This window comes from Lacerta agilis, chromosome 9, assembly GCF_009819535.1.
Source record: "Lacerta agilis isolate rLacAgi1 chromosome 9, rLacAgi1.pri, whole genome shotgun sequence".
NCBI lineage: Eukaryota > Metazoa > Chordata > Lepidosauria > Squamata > Lacertidae > Lacerta > Lacerta agilis.
Window position 1 is genome coordinate 60040758 of NC_046320.1, and position 22814 is coordinate 60063571.

The window sequence follows — 22814 nt, forward strand, 5'->3', positions numbered from 1 at the left end:
TAACTCTGTGCCTATATTGACTATATATAAAGTAATTTTTCAATTTTTCCCACGGCACACCAGGCAACATCTCGCGGCACACTAGTGTGCCGCGGAACAGTGGTTGAAAAACACTGATCAAGACTATCTCCAAGCCACACCCCATTCAGGCTCCTCCTTGGCCATTTCCCCCTGGCTGGAATGTGTCCAGGAACTGTGAAAATGCTTCTTGTTTGCTTGCCTTGACGAAGGGTGGATAATTCTGCAGGATAATTCTGGAAGTGTTTCGGGGAAACAGATGTGACCATGTGCTTTTGGTATTACAAACACTCCAGTTAGTAGGAACGATAATACTCTTCCCCTCTTGATTTTCTCTTTGCAAGTATGGTAGTACAGGCAACCCGCTTTTTGTGAGACTGATATGTGCGCAATCGCACACGCGTGCATGGAACCGAACTGGAAGTGACCTGGAAATGTCGTAAGACACGTCACTGAAAGGGTAGGGTGGAACGGGGTATTTCGATTGCGCGCGATGACACGGAACACAACCCCTGTGCAAATCAGGAGTTGCCTGTGTACACAACAACCACACATTTCATTGAAGCTGAAATACAGGAAGAGGTTGGATTTTTTGCTCCACAAACAGTACGTGCACAAGAATAATAGGAGAGGGGAAAGAGGTGATATTGGACCGGTAGGAATAAGCCTCCTAAGATGGACCATGAATTCACACTTATGTGTTACCACACCACTTCTTTCAAACAACTGAACACAGATTATTTCAGCAACTCTTAAAACAACCAGTGGCCTATCTCCATAGTGCAGGTGGGAGATTGGTAACAGTGGCTTCCCTAAGGCCCCCTAAAGAGCTAATGGCTTGGTTGAGATTTGAATCAGGGACTTCCTGGCTTATGCTTTTACGGCATTTCCACACACAAAGCTTAAGCTGCCAAAATTGCTTCATAATGTGAAACCTAAAACAGCCAAATGCAGTGTTCTTCAACCTTGGGTCCCCAGGGACTGTTGGATGACAACTCCCATCATTCCCAGCTGGCTTAGCCAATGGTTCCAGATGATTTGAGTTGTAGTCCAACATCATCTGGGGATCCAAGTTTGAAGAAGACTGGGCTCGAATACACGCAGAAATGGAAAATGTCTCTCTTCCTCTGGTCTGCACTAACAAGGAAGCAAATGTGAGCACAAACTGCAGAGGGAAAGACTCAAGTGTTTAAGGTCACAACTACGTCAAGACATTTAAAACACTCTTATACCAACTTTTAAGAGTTATAGCTTCCATCAAAGAATCCTAACAACCCCAGAACCTTTAAGAAACTACAGTACCCAGGAACATTTTAATCATTCTTCCCAAGGAATCTCTGAGAATTATAGTTCCGGGATGGGAATATGGATCTCCTAACAACACTCAGCACCCCCAACAAACTACAGTCCCAAAGGTTCTTTGGGGGAAGCCATGATTGCTTAAAGTGGTCCGAGACTGCTTCAAATGTGTGGGTGGAGCTTCAAACGTGTATGGCACAAAATTCACTGACCTTCAACATTCATGGCTCCTCTCAGCAACTGCAACTTCTTCTGCCTCTCTTTGATCCTGTCAAAGGCACTTGATAAGGCTGCTGATGTCGACGTCTCTGCCACATAGCGCCCCTGGTCTAGTTTTTGAGGGCCAAATATATCGAGGGCTATGCTTCCGTCGGAGTATCTGCCCTCCTTGTTTCTCGTAGCTGCCGAAGTCCGTACTGGGATTGTCCCTGCATGATGATAGTGCTTGCGGGAAACCCCAACATGGTCTTTCTCGGTCACTTTGTCAGCTGAGCAGAGCAGATCTGAGGAGGAAGCCCAGACTTTCCGTTTGGGGCCAGCATCTGCTTTCCTTTCCAAGTCATCAGCTCTACACCGGTAAGGGCAGCCGGCATCCATGTCATCTTCACGGCCGGAATTGTAATCGGGGGAAGCACCCTGGCAAAATTCTTCCTCGCCTTGAAGACCTCTGAGAGACAAGAACCCCATAGACTTACTAAGCCTTTTGCTAAGCATGGTCTGTTCAAAGAACGGAGCCGGGAGGACCTCTGGGCCATCAGCCACTAAGCTTCTTCCTGGAACAAGAAGAATCCATCTTGGACATGTACAGCTTTTTCCGCTTTTCAACAAAAAACGATGCTTGAATTGGTTTTTGAAAGGTTGGACAGAGTAACAACGAAAGGTTTTCTTTACAAGGCAAGTGTGACAGCTTTATATAATGTATTAATTCAATGGAAAGAAATGGCAATATTATATTTTGCATTTATTTATTGCAGAAGTAGACAGCAGATAGAGTTTGACATATCTGCCATTTTTCTCCAGACAATGGAGTGGCAGTGAACAGGGAGCAAAAGTTAGCCTCTGCCTTGACAGTTACAGTTCTCTATAATGGGAAAGACTTCCACTTAACGGCACTGTCAAGGGCTGCAATCCTAAATCCATTTACCTGGGAGTAAACTCCACTGAATTCAATAGGACTCACATCAGAGTAGACATGGTTAGAACTGTGTTGTAAAGCTGTCCTCCACCATTAAAACTGGGACTTAGCAGCCCAGCTACCCACCTCCAGGAATCCTACAGGTTTTAGCATGAAATGTATGTCTGGTTAAAAACACACACACACAACTATGGTGCAATATACCGGTACCCCACAGGGGCTCATGCAGTATGATGGACACTTTGGTTGCATATACAAGGTAAGATTAGTTGCCATTTTCTGAATAGCAGAAACAGATGTGTTCTCTCAGAAAGAACTAAATTGCCTCGAATATGCCACAACAAAAATTGTATTTTTATCTCTTATCCACTCCCCTTTCGAGGAATCCATATGCTTCTCCCATGAGAAATCCTGTTTCAGTTGCTTCTCACAGACACATATAGACATAATAAATTCCTGACGGCAATACAGGGAAACTTCGGTTGTTTCAACTGTAACGCATTGTCTTTTCCTGTCATGAAATAAAAAATGCAATTTCCCTATAAAATCCTGCCCATGTACCTCACAAAGTGACCACAGAGACCAGCCAGTGGTAGATTCAGTAGGTGTTTTTTTTTAAAAAAAAAATCAGTTAAGCACTACTACAAACCACCAAACATTCTTGAACTTTATTCTGGGACAGCCTCCTGATTATTGCCAATGGCTCACGGTGATGGAAACTTCGATGGAAGTTTCGTGTTGTGAGCAGCAGGAAAATACATCTTGTTTCCACATGGAACCAAAAAGAAAAAGGTCAAAAGGGTGCATTAGAAGGACGGGGCTAGATTCAGCCCAAGAGATAAATATAGCCTTTATCCCCAAACTGTCAAAGATAAAGTACATCAACAGCATACACAGTTATATAACGCTCAATCAATTGTCATCGCTGATGCAACTGCACTGCCAGCAAGCCATGGCCTTAAACCTCAGACCAGTTTCAAAGTAGTCAACACTGTAAAAAGAAACCAGAAGCCTTTTTACTAGGCATCCAAGGCCAAGAAATCTCAAAATGTGATAGAACTGTATTTATGTATGCCACAATAGCAGCTACAATTTTGATGGCTAAAAACTGGAAGACAGAGGAATTACCAACGACTGAAGAATGGCAGATGAAAATGATGGACTATATGGAATTTGCTGAGATGACCGGGAAACTCCGTGACCAGAGGGACGACGCAGTGGGAGAAGAATGGAAGAAATTTAAATTGTATTTGAAAAAGTATAGTAAGATTGAAATCTAGAAGGAACTTGGAAGAAAAGTCAGACTGCAGACTTAGAATTATGTTAAGTGTTAAAGAAATGTGAAATAATGAATTAAGAATATAGTTAAAGAAATGGATAGGATTTTTTGAAAAATAAGGTTTGTACAATGTAAAGAAATTACTAAAGATGAATGAACGCAGGAAGGGCAGACGTGAGGAAGTCAATCTACAATGTTAAGGAAAGAATCAGTTTTTAACGAATGATTTTTTGTCTTATTTTTGTAGTTTGTAATAGTTTTTTTGTAGTTTGTTTGTAATAGTTGTATTTGTTTGTTGCATGTATTTTATTGATGTTTTGAAAAAGTTAATAAATATATATATTTTTAAAAAGTAATCACACTGATGTTAATGGATTTACACTTGAGCAAGTCTAACTCCTCTGTTTTCTGATGCTCTTGGGACTTTTTATTTCCTTGACATGAGATTGTTTTGTCTGTCAGCTCCTGGTTTCTTTTCAAAAGTGCTCTCTTGATCCATCTTCTCTGCTCTGCCTAATCATCACCATCCAATTTCCCTTAATTTATATTTTCTGCCAAATGTCTTTAACATTTTGCTCTCTCTCTCCTCTCCTGCTGAAAACCTTACTCCTCATTCACCATAGTTGTGGTTTTGAATCCAGCTTCCCTCATCATCTTGACTGCTCTCAACGATAAGCTGCTAATGATATTCTATTAACAAAAAACATCAAGGCTCTGAGTCTGCAGTTTACAGCAGCTGCTTTTAATACTGTCAGCCAGTCTCTTCTGAATTTCTTGTTTTGGCTTCAGTTTCTGGACTTCTCCTCTAGATCTAGTTGTCTATAGGTCTTTCCAGCTGCTCTCTTCAGAGCACCACTCCACTCATGCCAGCCACCTACTGCCCAGGAGGAATAGAGTGCTCTATGCTGAAATAGACAAGGTTTTCAGATGCCGCCAAAAGGGCATCACTATAGTACTAGCTCCACTTCACTTAGGTAGCCAGTTGCACATTCTAGGGTCCTTTGAAATATTCCATCCCTCTTTTGCTTCTCACCAGTTGCTTCCAAGAGAAAAGGAGGGGAGGTGGTGAGAATGGAGAGGTGTTTTGGAGGGTAGAAGGCAAGACTGTCAACAGGCTAGGCAGGCACATAGTAGAGATACATGAGAGGGAGGATTAAATGGGGTTGGTTGAATGTGGGGTGGAGGGTGGGAATGGGGACAAGCAGAAACAGTGGAAAGTGAAATTGGAACATAACCTTTTCCCACTTTCATCTCCTCCTTTCCACAATTCCTTGTGGGTCCACACTCCTCCCACCCCCCCATAAGATGCCAAGTTTTTGGGATTATACTCTGAAGGGGCTTATTTATGGAGTCCTTCATAAGATTTTCACTAAAAAAGCAGAGGGATTAAATTATTAAGTTCTGTGTACATTATTAAAAGTAACTGCAACTATTGCTCTACTTTAATAGTGACACCCTAATACAAATTCTGCTATTCGGACACATGGGTCCCATTGTTAAGGAATTCACCATAAAGAATTAGATAAATATTTCAGCATCGCTTCACTCTGGAAGAAAAGTGGGGGGTGGTGTATATATTTTCATATTGAATATCAGTCTAAGAAATTTGCAGCTAGCTGTTCATCTCATGGTTACAAGCATTGCACCACCAGAACAGTCAAATAGATCTTGCTTTTATTGGGTGCTCAATCTTCACATGGGAAAAAGTGCCCTGAAATACTTGTTAAACACTGAAGATAGATGGCACATAAAGTAAGAGGAGGGGATTAACAACGTGGATTTAGTTCAGGGTGGAAGAAAAGGAAACACACAGGCACACACCAAATAGGGCCTTCACAAGATCTAGCGCAACTTAAGCTAGGCCAGACTGGGCAAGGCGAAGCACCAATCAGATTCTGTCTTCCTCGGATACTGAATTATGAGTCTCACAAACTTGAAAGCCAAAATGTGGGTTGAGTTTAATGCTGACTAGCTTTGAGCTTTCAGGCCTTTTCAGGCGCTATTTGCTAGGGACAAATATCACGGAATCATAGAACTGTAGAGTTGGAAGGGTCAAATAGCCCAACCACCCTGCAATGCGGGAATCTTTTGCCCAATATGGGGCTCAAACTCATGGCCCTGAGATTAAGTGTCTCATGACTCAGGTCAAAGTGTGGGGTGGCCACATGATTCTACATCTGCTCACCACCATGAGAAGAAGTGGGGGGAGTCTATTCCAGGCTGCAGCATGGCAGGTGTATTAAGGAGAAGAGAAATGTGTATTTATGGGAGATAACTGCATTCAGATTAATCTATTCTTTTAAATGTATAACATTTCTATGCCTTCCTCCTCCCAAAGAACTGTGGAGTGGCCTATGTGGTACAGACCTGGAGGTATTATTTTTCCTCCATCTGAGGATATGGTATGGAGCATGTGAAATACTAGGACTCTTATTGAACTGAGAATCAAACTAGATGTGGCACATGTTTCTCTATTACAGGCATAGGCAAACTTGGCCCTCCAGATGTTTTGGGACTACAACTCCCATCATCCCTAGCTAACAGGACCAGTGGTCAGGGGTGATGGGAATTGTAGTCTCAAAACATCTGGAGGGCCGAGTATGCCTATGCCTGCTCTATTACAAATTAGCCACCATAGGTGTGTATGTGTGAGCATGAGTCCACACATGTGCATGGGGAAATTCCCCCCTACCTTTCCCCTCACAACACAATTCAGCTGAGCCCCCTCCTGCCCCACTCTGAGCCACTATTAGCTCCAGAGGAGTCTTAATTGGATTACAGGGGGGGGGAGCTACCTTCTCCACTGCAGCTCCTATCCTGATTGGCTTTTTACCTCTTTAAAATCGAGACACACTAGTTGCACTCCTGACATTAGCACTGCATCTATTTTGGCTTCAAGATGCTTCCCTGTCTAAAAAAAATGTGTGAACATGTCTTGTATTGAAGTAGCCATGCAATTGCTTCTCCACAACTCCAGAACTATGGGGCAGTACCCAATGCACTCGTTCCACCAGTGCAAGGATTTACACTTGCACCACAGAACTTTCTCCCTCCCCGTCCCCCCTTGTACTTTGGATACATGTTCAGGTTTTCCCTCATAGCTACCACCATGCGCTCAGATTTTTGCCACATCACCAATGTGCCACTTAAACTGTAGCATCTAGCTGTGAGGTGAGCAATCTTCTTTCAGGGGCAAAAACCTGTCAAGCTGGTCACAGCACCGGGAGCACTCTGCTTCCTTCATTGCACTTGTCTGCAAGGCAGATTAAAAAGCACTTCCCCAACATTAATACTCCCTTCATTGCTAAACACTCACCTGTGGGAAGTCCTTTCCCTCTCAGCCTCTCCCGGATGGCCTGGCTCCTGTCAGTCTGCACCTTTCTGTCCCCTGTGCAGGGAAGTTGATCCACCTGTTTTTTTAAAAAAGAAGCATTTTGGTGAGGTTCCTGGGCGTATTAGCGCTAGTTTTCTTGGTGTTAGGTAGCACCTGTAGGTGAGTTTCAGAGTGAGTTCTTTTCTTTTCAGTGATATGGATTTAAAGGGGGGTTAAGACCACATTGTGGTCCATTGAGTGGGGTTAATCTCATAGCTTATGTCATCCTAGCATCGTTTTTTGATTGTGTCTAGGGGGTTTGTGGGATTTTGGAGTAACATTTTGTATACTGCAGGTACCATCCCTTTACTGTGTCCCCCTCCACCCCTCTCCCCCTTTCCTTCCTAATGTCTCAACAAATGAAACTGATCTGTAAAAAATGTTCCTTGGGGGAAAAAAGAGAAGAGACATTGCACATACCTTTGTAAACCAAGACAATCTTTAATAAAAATACATTAAAAACAAAACAAAAAAAGCAATCAAGCAGATCTAAAAAAAACCATACACATTATTTCAAACCATTTGCAGCATTTTATGCATTATATGTTTCCATGCTCCTTTCAGATCAGAACTCAGCCAGCTCTTCTAGGGTGGTTGAATATTGTGCTGCTGTTGTCGTTTAGTTGTGTCCGACTCTTCGTGACCCCATGGACCAGAGCATGCCAGGCACTCCTGTCTTCCACTGCCTCCCGCAGTTTGGTCAAACTTATGTTGGTAGCTTCGAGAACACTGTCCAACCATCTCATCCTCTGTCGTCCCCTTCTCCTTGTGCCCTCAATCTTTCCCAACATCAGGGTCTTTTCCAGGGAGTCTTCTCTTCTCATGAGGTGGCCAAAGTATTGGAGCCTCTGCTTCAGGATCTGTCCTTCCAGTGAGCATTCATGGCTGATTTCATTAAGGATGGATAGGTTTGATCTTGCAGTCCATTGGACTCTCCAGCACCATAATTCAAAAGCATCAATTCTTCGCCGATCAGCCTTCTTTATGGTCCAGTTCTCTATTGTGCTACTTGCGTGTAAAACTCATCAAAGACTCATTTTAGCAAATGGACAATTCTGTTTCATATCCCTAGCGTTCTATAGCACAAGGCAGTCATTAGACATTTGATTGCTATGGTTCTCTGTTTTGGCATATATTTTACCAAGTTTCTTTTTGAGTACTGAGTACTTAATATACAGAGATTTCTTGGTTCTGGGTTCAATTCCTGGCATCTCCAGGCGGAGTTGGGAACGGCCTCCCTCATCTGAAACCTGAGAAAGCTGCTGCCAGTCCGTGTTGACAACATTGAGCTAAATCAGGGGTCAGCAACCTTTTTCAGCTGTGGGCCGGTCCACCGTCCCTCAGACTATGTGGTGAGCCGGACTATTTTTTTTGGGGGGGTGAACGAATTCCTATGCCCCACAAATAACCCAGAGATGCATTTTAGATAAAAGAACACATTCTACTCATGTAAAAACACACTGTTTCCCTGACCGTCCATGGACCGGATTGAGAAGGCAATTGGGCCGCATCTGGCCCACGAGCCTTAGGTTGCCCACCCCTGAGCTAAATGGACCAATCGCTTGGCTCAGTGTAAGTTCGCTTCCCGTGTTCTTAATATCACAGGAGAAATCACCAGATTGCAATTGACCTTGCAGGCCTAAGGCTGCTGAACAAGCAGGGAAAGCTCGTAATCAGGGCAAAACACGCAGCCCTTTACGCCTTGTAATTATTTGGTCAACAGAAATCGAGACGTGCTGGTCAGGAGCCAAGGAGAGGGCTAACATTGCGGAAGCTGCATCTTGTGTTGACTCACAGCTTTTGTCAACATTCTGCATGACACACATCGCACATCCCTTTATGTCTCCTTGCTACATGGTCTGGGCCCTGACTGCACTTGGGAGTCTGTCACTCCCGAATTTAAACAAACAGAACAGTAAGCAGCGCAATTATTTGATCATATCAGCAGCATGTCTCCAGCGTAATTTAAAAAGGCAAGATGCTGCAGGCCAAATTTCACCCTAGTTTATCTTTGGCGAGTTTTGCCAGCATAAATCTGAGGCATTGTTACACAGTAATAACAGGCCTATGAGATCTGATGAATGAATTGACTTACTGGACAGAATTTAGACATACAAAGGAGGATATAGGCTAATGTAGTTTGGCATCATTAATCTGTCAGGGATATCCATATCATCAGCTTGCCAGGTTGTGCGCAGTCATGAGGTACGTATCAGGGTCAGCTCAACTTTCTTCAGGGCTGAAATTAAGCTGAGTAGGTGTGCAGAAAAAGTAACTTAAAGGCCATCTCAATTTAAGGCAAAAGATCCTCCTCCTTAGACACCCTGTTGCAGCTGTGACTTCAGCTGATTAAAATGAGAAGCTGAAAATTCGGAGCGTGCTCATCTGAAGCAAACCTGGGAAGTTCCAAGGAAAGCAAACATGACCATTCTGGAGAAAGTCTAGAATATCTGTTGGCTCCCAGCCAGCTGAAAGGAAAAGTCTGAGGGGGAGTAAGTGAGAGGGGACCCCATGTGTGTGGGGGGGGACCCTCCCACTTCAGACCTTCACCGTCAAACTCTTGGAGGATGCTAACCAATGTACAGATGACAGGAGATGAAGAGAAACTTGATGCAGTTCGCATTTAAAGGCAAACTTATCTGATCCGCACTTCCTGAAATGACATGAGAACCAAAACACAGCCATCCTTTGAAATTCTCCAAACTTTCCAGCCAACTAATGTGTACAAAAACACACGTGCTGGGGTAGAGTGTGCATAACAATGCATATATTTGTGGAAATAACATTAAAAATTCTTTATATTAGGGGAAGTTGCTTTGAAAAAAATGTATATATTAGGAATACAAACATATGCATAGGAGGAGAAATTCGTACTTATACTTTGATGAATTTTCATGTGGATTTTTTTATTTAAAAAATAATGCAAACTGATGTGGAAATATGGAGAACTGAACATAAGACTGAAAAGAAAAGAAAAGGAGGGAAACCAAAGCTGACAGACTCACTGATCCCGAGACATGATGTAGGGGGCACTTTGCACCCCCATCCTCTCCCCCTCAAATGAGGGTCTGAGGGCAGAGACAACTGTCTGCCTCAAGTATGGACCACAGTTTTTGCCAAGGGGACAGAGAAGAAGGGTTGTATTTCTGTGTTTTTGTAATAGGAGGATTTGCACATTACAAGGGGCACTGCAGATGGCACTGAAGCTTACAGTCCCATGTTCCTCAGCAAGTAATGACGGTTGTGGAGCATGGGATCTATAGTCTTATGTCATTAAACCAAGGAAGGAGGAAGAACTACAAATCCCACGATCCCATACTAGACAATCTCAACCACATCTTAAAGGCAGGTCTTCAATACCTTTCCTGTGTCTAGCAAGTCTCCCCTACTTTGGGTTAGCTCCTCCCCCTTTGCAAAGATTTGGGGTGGCGGCGATGAACCGGGGGGGGGGGGCTGAGCCTTCAAGTAAGAACTCCCAGAAAAGGGGAATGGTTTTCAAAGCAACATGTGTATGTGTGCGTGTGCTCTCCCATCACTGTCTCTCTTGCAAATCTCTCATGAGCCGTCTGAGATCCTGTTCTGAAATTTGCGTTGAAAACTCTGCTGGATGTTTCTTTAAGGGAGGCTGAGAAGGTGACTAAAGAGGCAGCCATTTCTTCACAGTAGCTCTGCCAACTTTCAACGGTTGCTCAACATGCTCGTAAACACTTACCCCAGACAAACTCCCCAGAACCAGTTTCACCAACTGTTTCACATATGAGAAGGAAGGGAAACAGCTGCTGTTCCGGATGTGAGCACTGCAAGCGTCCAGAACCGTCCGCACAGAGACACGGGCATAAACAAGGTCTTCGCACATGCTAAGCAGTATGCTGTTCAAGTGATCCCCAAGTTTAATGGGCTGGCGGTGAAAAGAAAAGAGTAGAAAAGCATGGTTAGCACCTGCCTGCTCCTCGCTTTCATTCTCTCTTAACAGATCATGCCAATATCAAGTTAAGGGAGCTGCCTTATAGTGACCCGACTCTCAGTCCACACTTGACTGGCAGTGGCTCTCCCAAGGTTTCAGTCAGGGTCTGTTCCAGCCTTACCTGGAGATACAGCAGACTATTATTATTCATTGAATTTATATAGAGTGCTTCATCCCAGGGTGGTTCACAAGATAAAAATACAGGATAAAAGCACTATATAAATGGTTAAAGCACAAACAAAACAAAACAATTGCAATCTTAAGCCCTGTAAGAATGATTGCACAAAAATATATGGAGGCAAATCCCAGAAATATGATGCAGATAGAATTGTTTATACTGCTAGGAAAAGGTTTTTGGTAAACCAGTAAAAAACAGGAACTAGTAGTTCACACCTCTACGGTTTAAATAAGTCCACAGCTGTATGGTTTAAATAAGATGGGGTGATTATAGGTGAAGTGGAGATAAGCTATAAAATATGAAGTTGCCCTTTTATTTGTCCATATAGGCCAGTATTGTCTGTGCTGACTGATAACAGCCCTCCAAGGTCTCAGATGGAACCTAACAGACCAGATCCAGGCATTTTTGGAAGAAACTGATTTTCTGGATCCATTTCAATCGGGGTTTATGCCCGGCTTTGGCACAGAAACTGCTTTGGTCGCCCTGTATGATGACCTCTGTCGAGAGAGAGATAAGGGAAACATGTCCCTGTTAATTCTTCTTGACCTCTCAGCAGCTTTCGATACCATTGACCATGGTATCCTTCTGGAGCAAATGTCTTAACTAGGGGTGGGTGGCACCACTTTGCGGTGGTTCCAGTCCTACTTGGATGGTTGTTCCCAGAGGGTGTTGCTTGGGGAATGCTTTTCAGCGGAACCTTCAATGTTGGGTTCCACAGGGCTCAATCCTATCCCCCATGTTGTTTAATATCTACATGAAACTACTGGGTGGCTTTATCCGGACGTTTGGAGTATGTTGTCAGCAGTATGCTGATGACACCCAGCTCTATTTTTTCCTTTACATCTGCAGGTGAGGCAGCGGAAATGCTGGACCCAGTGTCTTGCCTCAGTAATGGACTGGATGAGCACCAACAAACTGAAACTCAATCCTGATAAGACTGAGGCACTGTTAGTGGGTGGTTCCCTAGACCAGATGGGGTCACACTTCCTCTGAAGGAGCAGATTCATAGCTTGGGGGTACTCCTGGATCCTTTGCTGTTGCTTGAGGCTCAGGTGGCCTCAGTGGCCCGGAATGCCTTCCATCAGCTTCGGCTGGTGGCCCAGCTAAACCCCTTTCTGGGCACGGATAGCCTAACTACTGTTGCCTTTGCTCTGGTAACCTCAAGGTTAGATTACTGCAATGCGTTATACGTAGGGCTGCCTCTGAAGACGGTTCAGAAACTTCAGCTAGTGCAGAATTCAGTGGCCAGGTTGCTCACCGAAGCAAGATGGTTTGAGCATATTACACCGATCCTAGTATGACTGCACTGGCTACCAATTAGTTTCCAGGCCCAATTTAAAGTGCTGCTTTTGACCTATAAAGCCTTAAACAACTCAGGACTGCAATATCTCGAGGACTGCCTCTTTCCATGTGAACCTACTCAGACCCTGAGATCATCTTCTGAGGCCCTTCTTTGTGTGCCTCCTCCTCAAGAGGTCCGGAGGGTGACAACATGAGAACGGAGCCTTCTCTGCAGTGGCTCCCTGTCTGTGGAATGCTCTCCCCAGGAAAGTTTGCCTGGCACCTTCATTATACACCTTTAGGCACCAGGTAAAAAAGTTCCTTTTTAACCAGGCCTTTGGTTGATTTGATTGAAATCCTATGCCCTTTTAAAATGTGGGGTGGAGGGGTTATATGGTTGTTGTTTTTATTTTGATTATGTATTTTGTGGTTTTATACTTTGATTTTATTCTGTGAACAGCCCTGAGACCTCCAGGTATAGAGTGGTATATAAATTCAATAAACAACAACAACAACTCCCATGTAATAACTGTTACTTGGCCCCCTTTAACTGGAGATCCTAGGGACTCCGCACAAAGCATGTGGTCTGCCACTGAGCTATGGCTCTTCCCTTGATCCAAACACAGTTGCTACATCTGTCCCCAAGAACCGCAACGGGCAGGTTCTTACTGACATGTTTTACCACTGCCTGCCATTCAGCTGCAAGTCAACGGAACTGCATCTGCAAAGTGCAGCATTCTAGCTGACTTCAGGTAATAGGAAGAGTTCCACTTGCAGTAACTGGTTCGTTTGCACATGGAAGATATCACTTGGCACTACAGGTAACCAGAAACATGTGCAAATGTGTGAACCTGGACCTAAGTACGTCTGGATCTACTTGGCTGTAACACAGAAACGTGATACGAAGAGAGTCAGAAGGAAGGAAACAAACTGAATGGACAGCTGGAACCAGCCTAGTCTTGTAATTAGTGGACAACACCCAAACAGCTGGGAACTGCTTACATTTTTTCCTGTATTACTAGTTGATCATCTCGTATATTCTGTTGGAAACCCACACTTCAAGGGTGTACACCCTCGGTTGATAGGATGACTTCCCAGCTACCAAAAGGCTTTGAGTTTTGCATTTCATTTTCAAGCTTTCAAAGTGGGTGGTTATCTTCTGATGACATGCCCTGTCTAGCACTGCACACTATGACAATTATTTAACTCTGTTTGTTCATTGGCAGGAGTGTTAAGTAAAAAAAAAGTAATACTCTTCCCATTTGGCAGAAGTTCCTCCCATCTGTGGTCATGACATGCTGGGATGGAGGAAAGGTTAGGCATTCTACCTTCCGCTTCCTACTTCTCCCCAGCCGTTTGCCTCCTCCCAATACCACTTTGCAGCAAGAAAAGCAAATAGAACTTGCCCGGTAACATATTATTACGCCCCCAATAACATCCCTTCACTACTCACCTGGCTTTGCGGGACATCATAGTCAGCTCCCCAATAAAGTGTCATTCCGAGAGAATAGATGTGGATCTGCAACACAAGAGACATGTGTGGAATTAATGGTGTAGCAAAGGCATCTAATTATGCTTGCGATGTGCGGGGGGGGGAGACAGGAGGGAGTTAATACAAGATGGAGTCTTGCAAGACACTTGAGAAAAATCTCAAGATGTCTTATAACCACATGAGATGCATTTTATGTGAAACAGCTGCTGCAGAAAGTGATTTCTTATGAGAATTGGCAGTAATATATAAAACTCTTCAGTCTGGGCGCACAGAACTAACAACTCATTTCTTAGAGACGTTTTCCCTAAAACATGTCTGGCTCTTTTTTTCTTTTTTTTTTACAAGGCAGGAACGGATTTCAAAATCCACACATCCCTCAAATGAGCTACAAAGCCGAGTATTCCTGGCAACAATAGAGTTAATACAGTTGTGGGTTTTGTTTGTTTTTTAGTTTGAATTTAGCAAGTGACCAACAAGGCATTCTTTTGTCTGTCCAGCAGCCTGCCAGAAATTTATCACCGAGTACATCATTTCTTTGGTTTAGGAATGAAGTCATAACCCAGAGTCTCATGCAACCCTGTCATTGTATTTCAGGAGGTCATCATAAATGGGAATTTGCTTTGGCTTGTAGCACTTTTTGTGGAACATGCTCAGATTTCAGGAACAGGAGCTGAAAATAAAAACAGATTCCCACTCAGAAGCTCTCTTGATGAACTATAGCCGAAACAAAGCAAAATATTGAAAGCCAGAAGTAATTAGAAGACACAGTGTGCTTAGCAGCACAGAATTATGAGATGGACTTGCTTTGTAATTAAAATAATAATATGTCCTTTAAAAGATTATTTTTGTTATTGACCTGAATCTTTTTTTTACTCCAACTGAGGAAAAAATTAAGAGGCAAATAAACTGAAGACACAAAACTGATTTGCTTAGTTACTTGTCCTCAGATAATGAATCTGTTAACAAAAAATTAACAAATCATGGTTTGCTCATCATTAACATGCATCAGGCTTGCACACTCCCACCATCCTCCTGCTTACCTTCCTGGGTTGAGCAAACCCTAGTTTCTCATACTTCGAGAACAAACTTAGTTGGTCTCTAAGGTGCTACTGGAAGGAATATTTTAATTTTTTATTTTGTTTTGCCTAGATTCTCAGTATGTCCAGTATGGTCCATGAAAACTATGGTTTGGCTTCAAAACAAGAACTAGAAACCCAATTCAAGCCACAGTTTCCAATTCTAATTTTGATAGCAAAACTATGGTTCACATACACCAGTTTGTACATAATGACCAACTGTGGTTTCGTCAAAGCAGGAAGTGGGAGAGGGAAGGAAAGAACAGGGAGAAAGCATGCAAGCCCGAGGTACAGTTGTGATGTTCAAAACATGATTTGGCTACTATGCACCAGGTAAGTCAAAATCCTTTAAATCACTTGATTTTCCGGTCATGGAACAAATGAGCATCTGAAATGAGATAAAAGTGAAGGGGCACGCCAGGAACTTTTCTCTTTCCTATTTCTCTCTTACATAGTTGGCTGTATAAACACTTCAGTCACCAACACAAGCATGCAAAATTAATCATAGCAGGAAAGGGAGGAGTCCAGTGGCAGAAAAACACTTTGCATACAGAAGGTCTCAGGCTCAACACCCAGCACCTCCAGCTAGATCTGGTAATGTCTCCTGCCTGAAAAGCTGCTCCTGGTCAGTGCGGACAGTATTGAGCGGGTCTGATTCAGTATCAGGCAGCTTCCTATACTCCAACTACACTGGGAATGCCGAAATATAGAGACTGATGTGGAGCCATACTGCCATACCATACCAACGACCAAGGCCTGCAACACAAATTCACAGAGTTGGACTGATGCAACTCAGGCAGACCAGAAGCTGGAAGAGAAAGAATACTCAAGTTCTCACACACATTATCATGTTGCACTAATTATTTAATATGGAATAACAGCCACTTACTGGCTCCATACCATGCCTGTTACAATAATGAAAAATCTAAACCTTTACTACTCCTTAGCAACTCTTATGGTTATGAAAAGGTTGCTAAAATGTGCTGGGGGTTAACTAATCAAAGGGTTGCTTCATACTATGCCCCGGCTTCTAAATTCTACATATCACAAAGTATGGGTGAAATCCTCCGGCCTGAACTCACACTTACCTTTCAGTCCCATGCAGAAGGTTTAAAGGCATGCTACAAATAATGGTTCTCTCCTATTCAAAACACATATTAGCAGACACATTGCAAATTAAATTCTGAACTATACAAAAGTGTTTGCAGGTTTTCTGTGCAGCTTCCAACATCGAAACACACCAAGCAAGTTTCAATCCAAGTCTTCGTCAGCAACACTGATACCAGTATTTATTATAAACTAATTCAATATTTAAAACACACACACACACACACACACACACACACACACACACTGTGCCCCATGCAGGTTCCAACCCTGTTGTATGTACACTGAATGTGGGTCTCCTTTGCAGACACAATGTGCAGGTGTTCATGATGGGGCCTCCATGGGACCAGGAGGTGTGGTTCTACTCCAGGGGACCTCAAACTCTTTTCAGCAGGGGGCCAGTCCATTGTCCCTCAGATCTTGGGGGGGGGGTGGACTATATTTTGGAGGGGGGGAAATGAACAGCGGTGGAGGGACGATGAGTGGCGCGTGTAAGGGCTCTGGAGAGGGGCTGCTTTAAATGGCGGTCACTCGAGAGGGGCGCGTGGCTCCTGTGTCTTGTGAGTGGCAGGGCCTGGCGGCGGGACGACGAATGGCGCGCGAAAGGGCTCCGGAGAGGGGCTGGCAGCAACAAAGCCCAGCCCCCTTCCTCCTCTAGGCAGCGCAGGGAGAAGCCAGGAGGAGGGAGGGAGGAGGCGCCGCTGCCGCCGTGTGAGGGAGAGGGAAAGAACGTGCGCACTGGCAATCCACGTGGTGATTCCCGGACCATCTGCAGGCTGGATTTAGAAGGCAATTGGGCCTGATCCTGCCTGCAGGCCTTAGTTTGCTGACCCATGTTCTACTCTACCCACCATGCATCTGTTTAGTTTATACTTTCATATTCCATCCTTTCTCCAGTCTGGAGCAAAGGGTGGCTAGCAGAGAATAAATAAAAGCAACATACCACCCATGAAACATCATTAAAACCACAGCTTGAGGAAACACTACAGAAGAGAGATCCGAGCACAATACCTTTTCAACATCAGAAAGAGACGAGAGTGATTGATTTTGGAGGACTTCTGGTGCCGTGAATGCTCGCAGGTCTTGGCTGGAAACATTTTCATCTGTAAAAGATACACTGCCGGATGGAAGAAGCAGGAGAGACCATGGGGAAATGATGAATCCCAGAGCAGTGGGATCAGCTGTAGGTGGAAGGAGGAAACCAGTGTCAATTAAGATAGCAGACATGTATTTAAAAAAGGACTTTTCATGCATGCATTTAATTACCATTCTTGTCCCAAGGCACCTCTGGCACACAGACCTAATTAGTGCCTCTAATTAGCCTCCCTATTTGGCTTACAAGGTCATTTTGGCTAAGCCACACCCATCAGCCCTGTCCCTGATGCCAGGGCAGGTAAGATGCAGCTGGGCTCAAAGGGGGTTTGCAGGCTCTCGACTACCAGCAAAGCCCCAGTGAACAACACCTTGAAAGCAACAATGACCAGCTGATTGCCAGGGCTTGCAAAGCACTGTGAACTGGGCCTCAGTATGCACTGCCAATCAGCTGACCATTGGGGCGTGCAAAGTGCTGCTGTGCTCCAGCTTGCTTGCAACTTCCTTTGGAGAACTTCCAGTGCTGTGAATTCTCCCAGGTCTTGGGTTGGCTACAAGCATCCAGTTGACCACTGTGAGAAAAGGATGCTGGAGTAGACAGGCCACTAGCCTGATCTAACATGGCTCATCTTATGCTGAGCATTTCCCTGAATGGTAGGTAAATAGCACAGGCAAAAACAGGTCAGCTGATGTCACTGCGGTGTCAGGTGACTGACAGCTGCATACACCTACACACTTATCAAATGGCTATGGTTCTGAGTCAACAGTCAGATCCAGCTACTCACCCTTGTCCTACAGTTTTAACATCTTTCCTTCTGCTCCTGGATTTTGCTGCTCTCCAGTTACACAAAGGAGTTTGCTACCTTATTCAGATTCAGTTGCCCCAAAAAAGGATTTCTTTTTATCTGCATTATTTGACTTTGCTAGCAGTCTGCACCTCTCCTTCCCCAACCCTATGAAGGCAGGAAATATTTTCATATGCTGTGTTTTGTACAGTGGGACCCAACGCCACCTTGAATAGATGAACTAATGTTCCTTTCCCTGTCATTTTGTGTGAGCAATTACTCAGAAAACATCAAAGCCAGAGCGGAACGCTCCAAATTGGAATACCTTTCCTCCCTCAGGTTTCCTTTTTCGGCTTGAAAAACCAATCCATCGACTGAAAATTATTGCAACGGTGCCTGTCTGGACTAATTCTTAAAGGCAACACTTAGAACCTAACTGGTGTACTGGTGGGAATCTGTGTGGCGAAGGCAAAGTGCTGCACTCTTGACAAGAACTTCCATTCATGCTCCCTGAATAATGTTGCCACGAAGAAAAGCAAACTCTGAGATGATTCAGCCTACACTTGACCTTTTAAGAGAGGAAACCTTCTACCCCCAGAAATGGCAAGCCTTGTAACAATAAACTTCTCTGTAGAGTACTTGACCAAACTGTCAGCCATGCCAGTATGCGGTGTTTTTTAGTTATTGCGGAGGTTACTTTCTGTCTTAAAGGACCCAACACCTCTGGTGGGGGAAATCCATCTTGTCCACTCTTGAGAGGGCGTGGGACATTTTAATACCATCTTCATCCACTTTTAGAAACTGAGAGTTATCGGCATTATATAAGATGACAGGAGAAGAGGACATGTATAAAGCCAAGTGGTAGATTGCACACAGAGTGGTCAATCGTAGTCCCCGATACTGAGAAGGGCTAAGCTCAGTGATGACAAGAGCACATGAGCATTTAACCGCCCCAGTAGCAGCATCCCAAGCACAACTCATCATAAATGCACAATAATAAAAGATGTCTAGAGGGGCCCCATTGTTGATCTGGAATAGGCAGCCGTAGCGCAACATGGCAACTGGCTATGGAAGCTACAGAGAAGGGGTTGCTCTCCCAGTCACTTTCCTGCGCGTTTTGTTGTTGTTGTTGTTTTTTACTTTTGGGCTAAAAAGCAAGCTCACGACATTTCACATGCCAGTATTGGGACATAGCAACTGGAAATTATCTGTTCTCTTGAGAATCTACCAGTCTCCACCTCCTGGCTCTGTGCAGATACCATTTTTTCTTTTTAAATCAGAAGTTTTGAAACTCATCAGGAAAGTGTTATCAGGATTTCTTTATCTCCATCTGCACCATTTAAGTGAATGTGCTAACAGTCTGCACCCCTCCTTCTGCACCATACAGTATTTTCATATGCCATACTTGGTGCAGTGAGATCCAACATCAGCTTTAATAGATGAACTAATGTTTTTCCCCCCTGTACAGTTGTACCTTGGAAGTTGAACGGAATCCGTTCGACTTCCAAAACGTTTGAAAACCAAATTGTGGCTTCTGATTGGCTGCAGGAAGCTCTTGCAGCCAATCAAAAGCCATGGAAGCCCCGTCGGACATTCGGGTTCCAAAAGAACGTTCACAAACCAGAACAATCACTTCCGGGTTTGTGGCGGTTGGGAGCCAAAATGTCCCAAGTGAGTTCCAGGGAGTTCAGGATCTAAGGTAGGACTGTATTTTGAGTGTGCAATTTCTCAAAACATAGGACTGCGATGATAGGGTGAAGGTCCCCAGTGCCATCAGGCAGTCTTTAAAACTAGGGTTTCAATTGAGATTTTTTTAATTTATTTTTTACTACAACTCCATGACCACTTGCAACACTGGCTGGGGCTGATGAGGGTTGCTGCCTCAAAACATTTGAAAGGCACCAGGTCACAGAAAGCTGGCCCAGAAGAAAAGGTATACAGTACAAGGCCAATGCTTGCAAAGAAATATTTGAAGCCAACATCTTGAAGATCAAACTAGAGCTGCAGAATAGACTTTAATCTGAATCCAACCACGGCAAAAAGAAAATAAGAAGATGGGTTTTTCTTCTTCTGGGGTAGCCTGCTAAATTTGCCAAACTGAAATCAGCCAAACACACAGACAAATGCAACTGCTTGCCAAATTTCTTGAGAAGCAAGCACAAAAGGAACATAACAGAGAAAATGTGAGTGGGGAGGTAGAAAATCAAGTATGAAAACTAACTCCTTCTCCCTTGTTCACTCACAGACTTCAAGACAGAATGCATGGAAAACAGTATGTGGTATAGGCCTCCCTGAAAAAAGTGAACTACACCAGGGAGAAGACTAGGCTAGAACCATTAGACATAGCATGCTACTTTTTCACATACAGGAAGATTTTGATGCGTGGCATCAATCAAATGTGTCATGTGCTCACCAACTTATGTAGACAGCTGTACCTCATTCTGCTTCAGGTATGGGGAAGCACTGAAACATGCAGTTCTCAACCACTTTCTTGATAGACGCTAAGATTATTGCTCTATTGAAACAGCCCTGTCTCTTTCTATGCAACCCTTCTTTGGCTTCTTATCTCTCTCACGCCCCTTCTGGGCACACCTGGCGCTAATACTCTAGAACATATGGACCAAACTGCATTTCTCTTGCTGTGGTTCTAAATGTGCCCTGTTCTGATCGGGGCCAGCCCTCCATCGGCCTCTGCAAAATGAATCAGGAAGTGGCTGTAGGTAAAACGCTCAACAAACTTTTCTTGGCTACTGACCTGGCTGGCTTTGTGCCAAGGATTTTACCAACACAGAAAGCTGCGTTTTACAAATTCAGACTGCTGGAGCATGTTATTGTCCGGCAGTGGTTCTCCAGCATTTCAGATAAGATTTCCCCCCAGCACTACCTGGAGATGCCAGGATTTGGACCAGGGACCCTTTGCATCAAAGCTGATGCTCTATCCATGGAGCTACAACCCTCTCCTTTACCAAACCTGGTTGTGCATTCTCTACGAACAATTAATTCAGTACCCCTGCTGTGGCAGAATCACATTCCACCTCTGCAGCCCATCCTCTGCAGCCTAGATGTTGTTGCATGATTTCTCACTTCCTCGGGGAAAGGGATAAATTCCAGGGCCAGCAAGCACAGAGGAAAGGTAAGTGTGAACAAGCCCTTAGATTTATTCCTTTATTTATTTGTGCATGGGGTTGTTGGGTTTTTTAACCCCTGTCCTGGGCAGTCAAAGAGAGGCTCTGAACCCTCCGCTCTCCCTCTGCTTTTCTGCCCAATTTAAAAAATGCAAAGTAATGTTTTCTTCGCCCGTTCCTTCCTAAGCGGTCCCGTGTGTCATTTGTTACAGGGGACGGACCTCTCTTTGAAAGGCTGTTCAGTCCTAGTCTAAACCAAAGAACTGTAAGAGCAAGTGAGCAGGGAGTTGGAGGTTACCCACCAACAGTTATCACCCAGACAGCAGACTGAGCCGGCACAAAGGTGCCCTGGTCACAGACCTCCTCGTTAAGGTGAGACGTGTTGTATTTCCCTATTTAAAAGGTAACGGTAAAGCACCCCTGACAGTTAAGTCCAGTTGCAGACGACTCTGGGGTTGCGGCGCTCATCTTGCTTTACTGGCCGAGGGAGCCGGCATACAGCTTCCAGGTCATGTGACCAGCATGACTAAGCCGCTTCCAGTGCAACAGAACACTGAAACCAGAGCAGCACACAGAAACACCATTTACCTTCCCGTCGGAGTGGTGCCTGTTTATCTACTTGCACTTTAAGACGTGCTTTTGAACTGCTAGGTTGGCAGGAGCAGGGACCGAGCAACGGAAGCTCACCCCGTCACGGGGATTCGAACCGCCAACCTTCTGTTCGGCAAGCCCAAGAGGCTCCGTGGTTTAGACCACAGCGCCACCCGTGTCCCTTTTTCCTATTTAAATTACAGCAATTATTTTTAAATGTCCATCTCTATTCACAGAACTTCACGTATGCAATGTTTAGGCAAATCTGTGCCCTCTTTCCAGATGACGCATTTCCTCTATTCGGCGACCCGTTAAGTCACCATCCTATCATTCTCCTTAGTTCATGGTGGGGGTGACTCTCTTTTAAAACCCTGAAGAGAGATCTCCGGAGAGCAGGAGACCATGTCCCAACAATCAGCTCTCATCAGCCAAGTAAGCATTCCTAACAAAGGAATAGCTGGCAGGCAGCCATGTCAATGGCCTATGCTCCTGGGTCCTCCTCTCGCATGCTTGCCTGGTCTTCTTTCACCTCCTACACTGCCTGGCCTCTCTCCCTGGACTGAGTCTTGCCCCAGATCTCGTCTAGGCAAAACCACCCACTGCTCTGTCCCTTGTTGAGGCTGCGGACAGGGCTGTGCACTCCTTAACTCAGCTAAATGTCAATTAAACAAAGGAAGTTGCTTTATAATATGCCCCGAGAGCCTCTTGTTGTTCCCCTTCTAAATACCTTGCACCGTTGCATCCTCCGCAGCGACAATGGAGGAAAACAAAGTGGTTTGCCATTTGGGTCCTCCCACTCAGAAGCCCTTTGATGCAGAGTGTCCATGTATAAAGTGATTTTTAAGTTGAGTTGTGCTTTTTTAAATACCTCCCTAACCCCCCACCCCAAAAAGTCACTCCTGTTTCTGTCTCTGCACAGTTGCTCTCAAGTGACTCCCCTGTCACTCTCCTCCAAAGTATTGTTGCTTCTAAATCTCCCCGCTCTCCCCACCCTCAAAATGCAGGAGTTCTTCCAGCGA

At 44.4% G+C, this 22814-nt stretch overlaps 1 protein-coding gene across 7 annotated transcripts in view; it reads right to left on the reverse strand.

The window, feature by feature from the left end:
* PTPN13 (protein tyrosine phosphatase non-receptor type 13) overlaps nucleotides 1-22814 on the reverse strand; it is a 107971-nt gene that overhangs the window by 65329 nt on the left and 19828 nt on the right. For 6 of the 7 annotated variants that reach the window (XM_033160650.1, XM_033160654.1, XM_033160656.1 and 3 more), the window contains 5 exons: nucleotides 17214-17383; nucleotides 13981-14046; nucleotides 10817-11002; nucleotides 7048-7141; nucleotides 1530-2090 (listed from right to left, as the gene is read on the reverse strand). In XM_033160650.1, the coding sequence (XP_033016541.1) occupies nucleotides 1530-2090; nucleotides 7048-7141; nucleotides 10817-11002; nucleotides 13981-14046; nucleotides 17214-17383 (1077 nt within the window). The remainder of the gene's footprint in view (nucleotides 1-1529; nucleotides 2091-7047; nucleotides 7142-10816; nucleotides 11003-13980; nucleotides 14047-17213; nucleotides 17384-22814) is intronic. The other variant, XM_033160655.1, reaches the window with a different exon arrangement.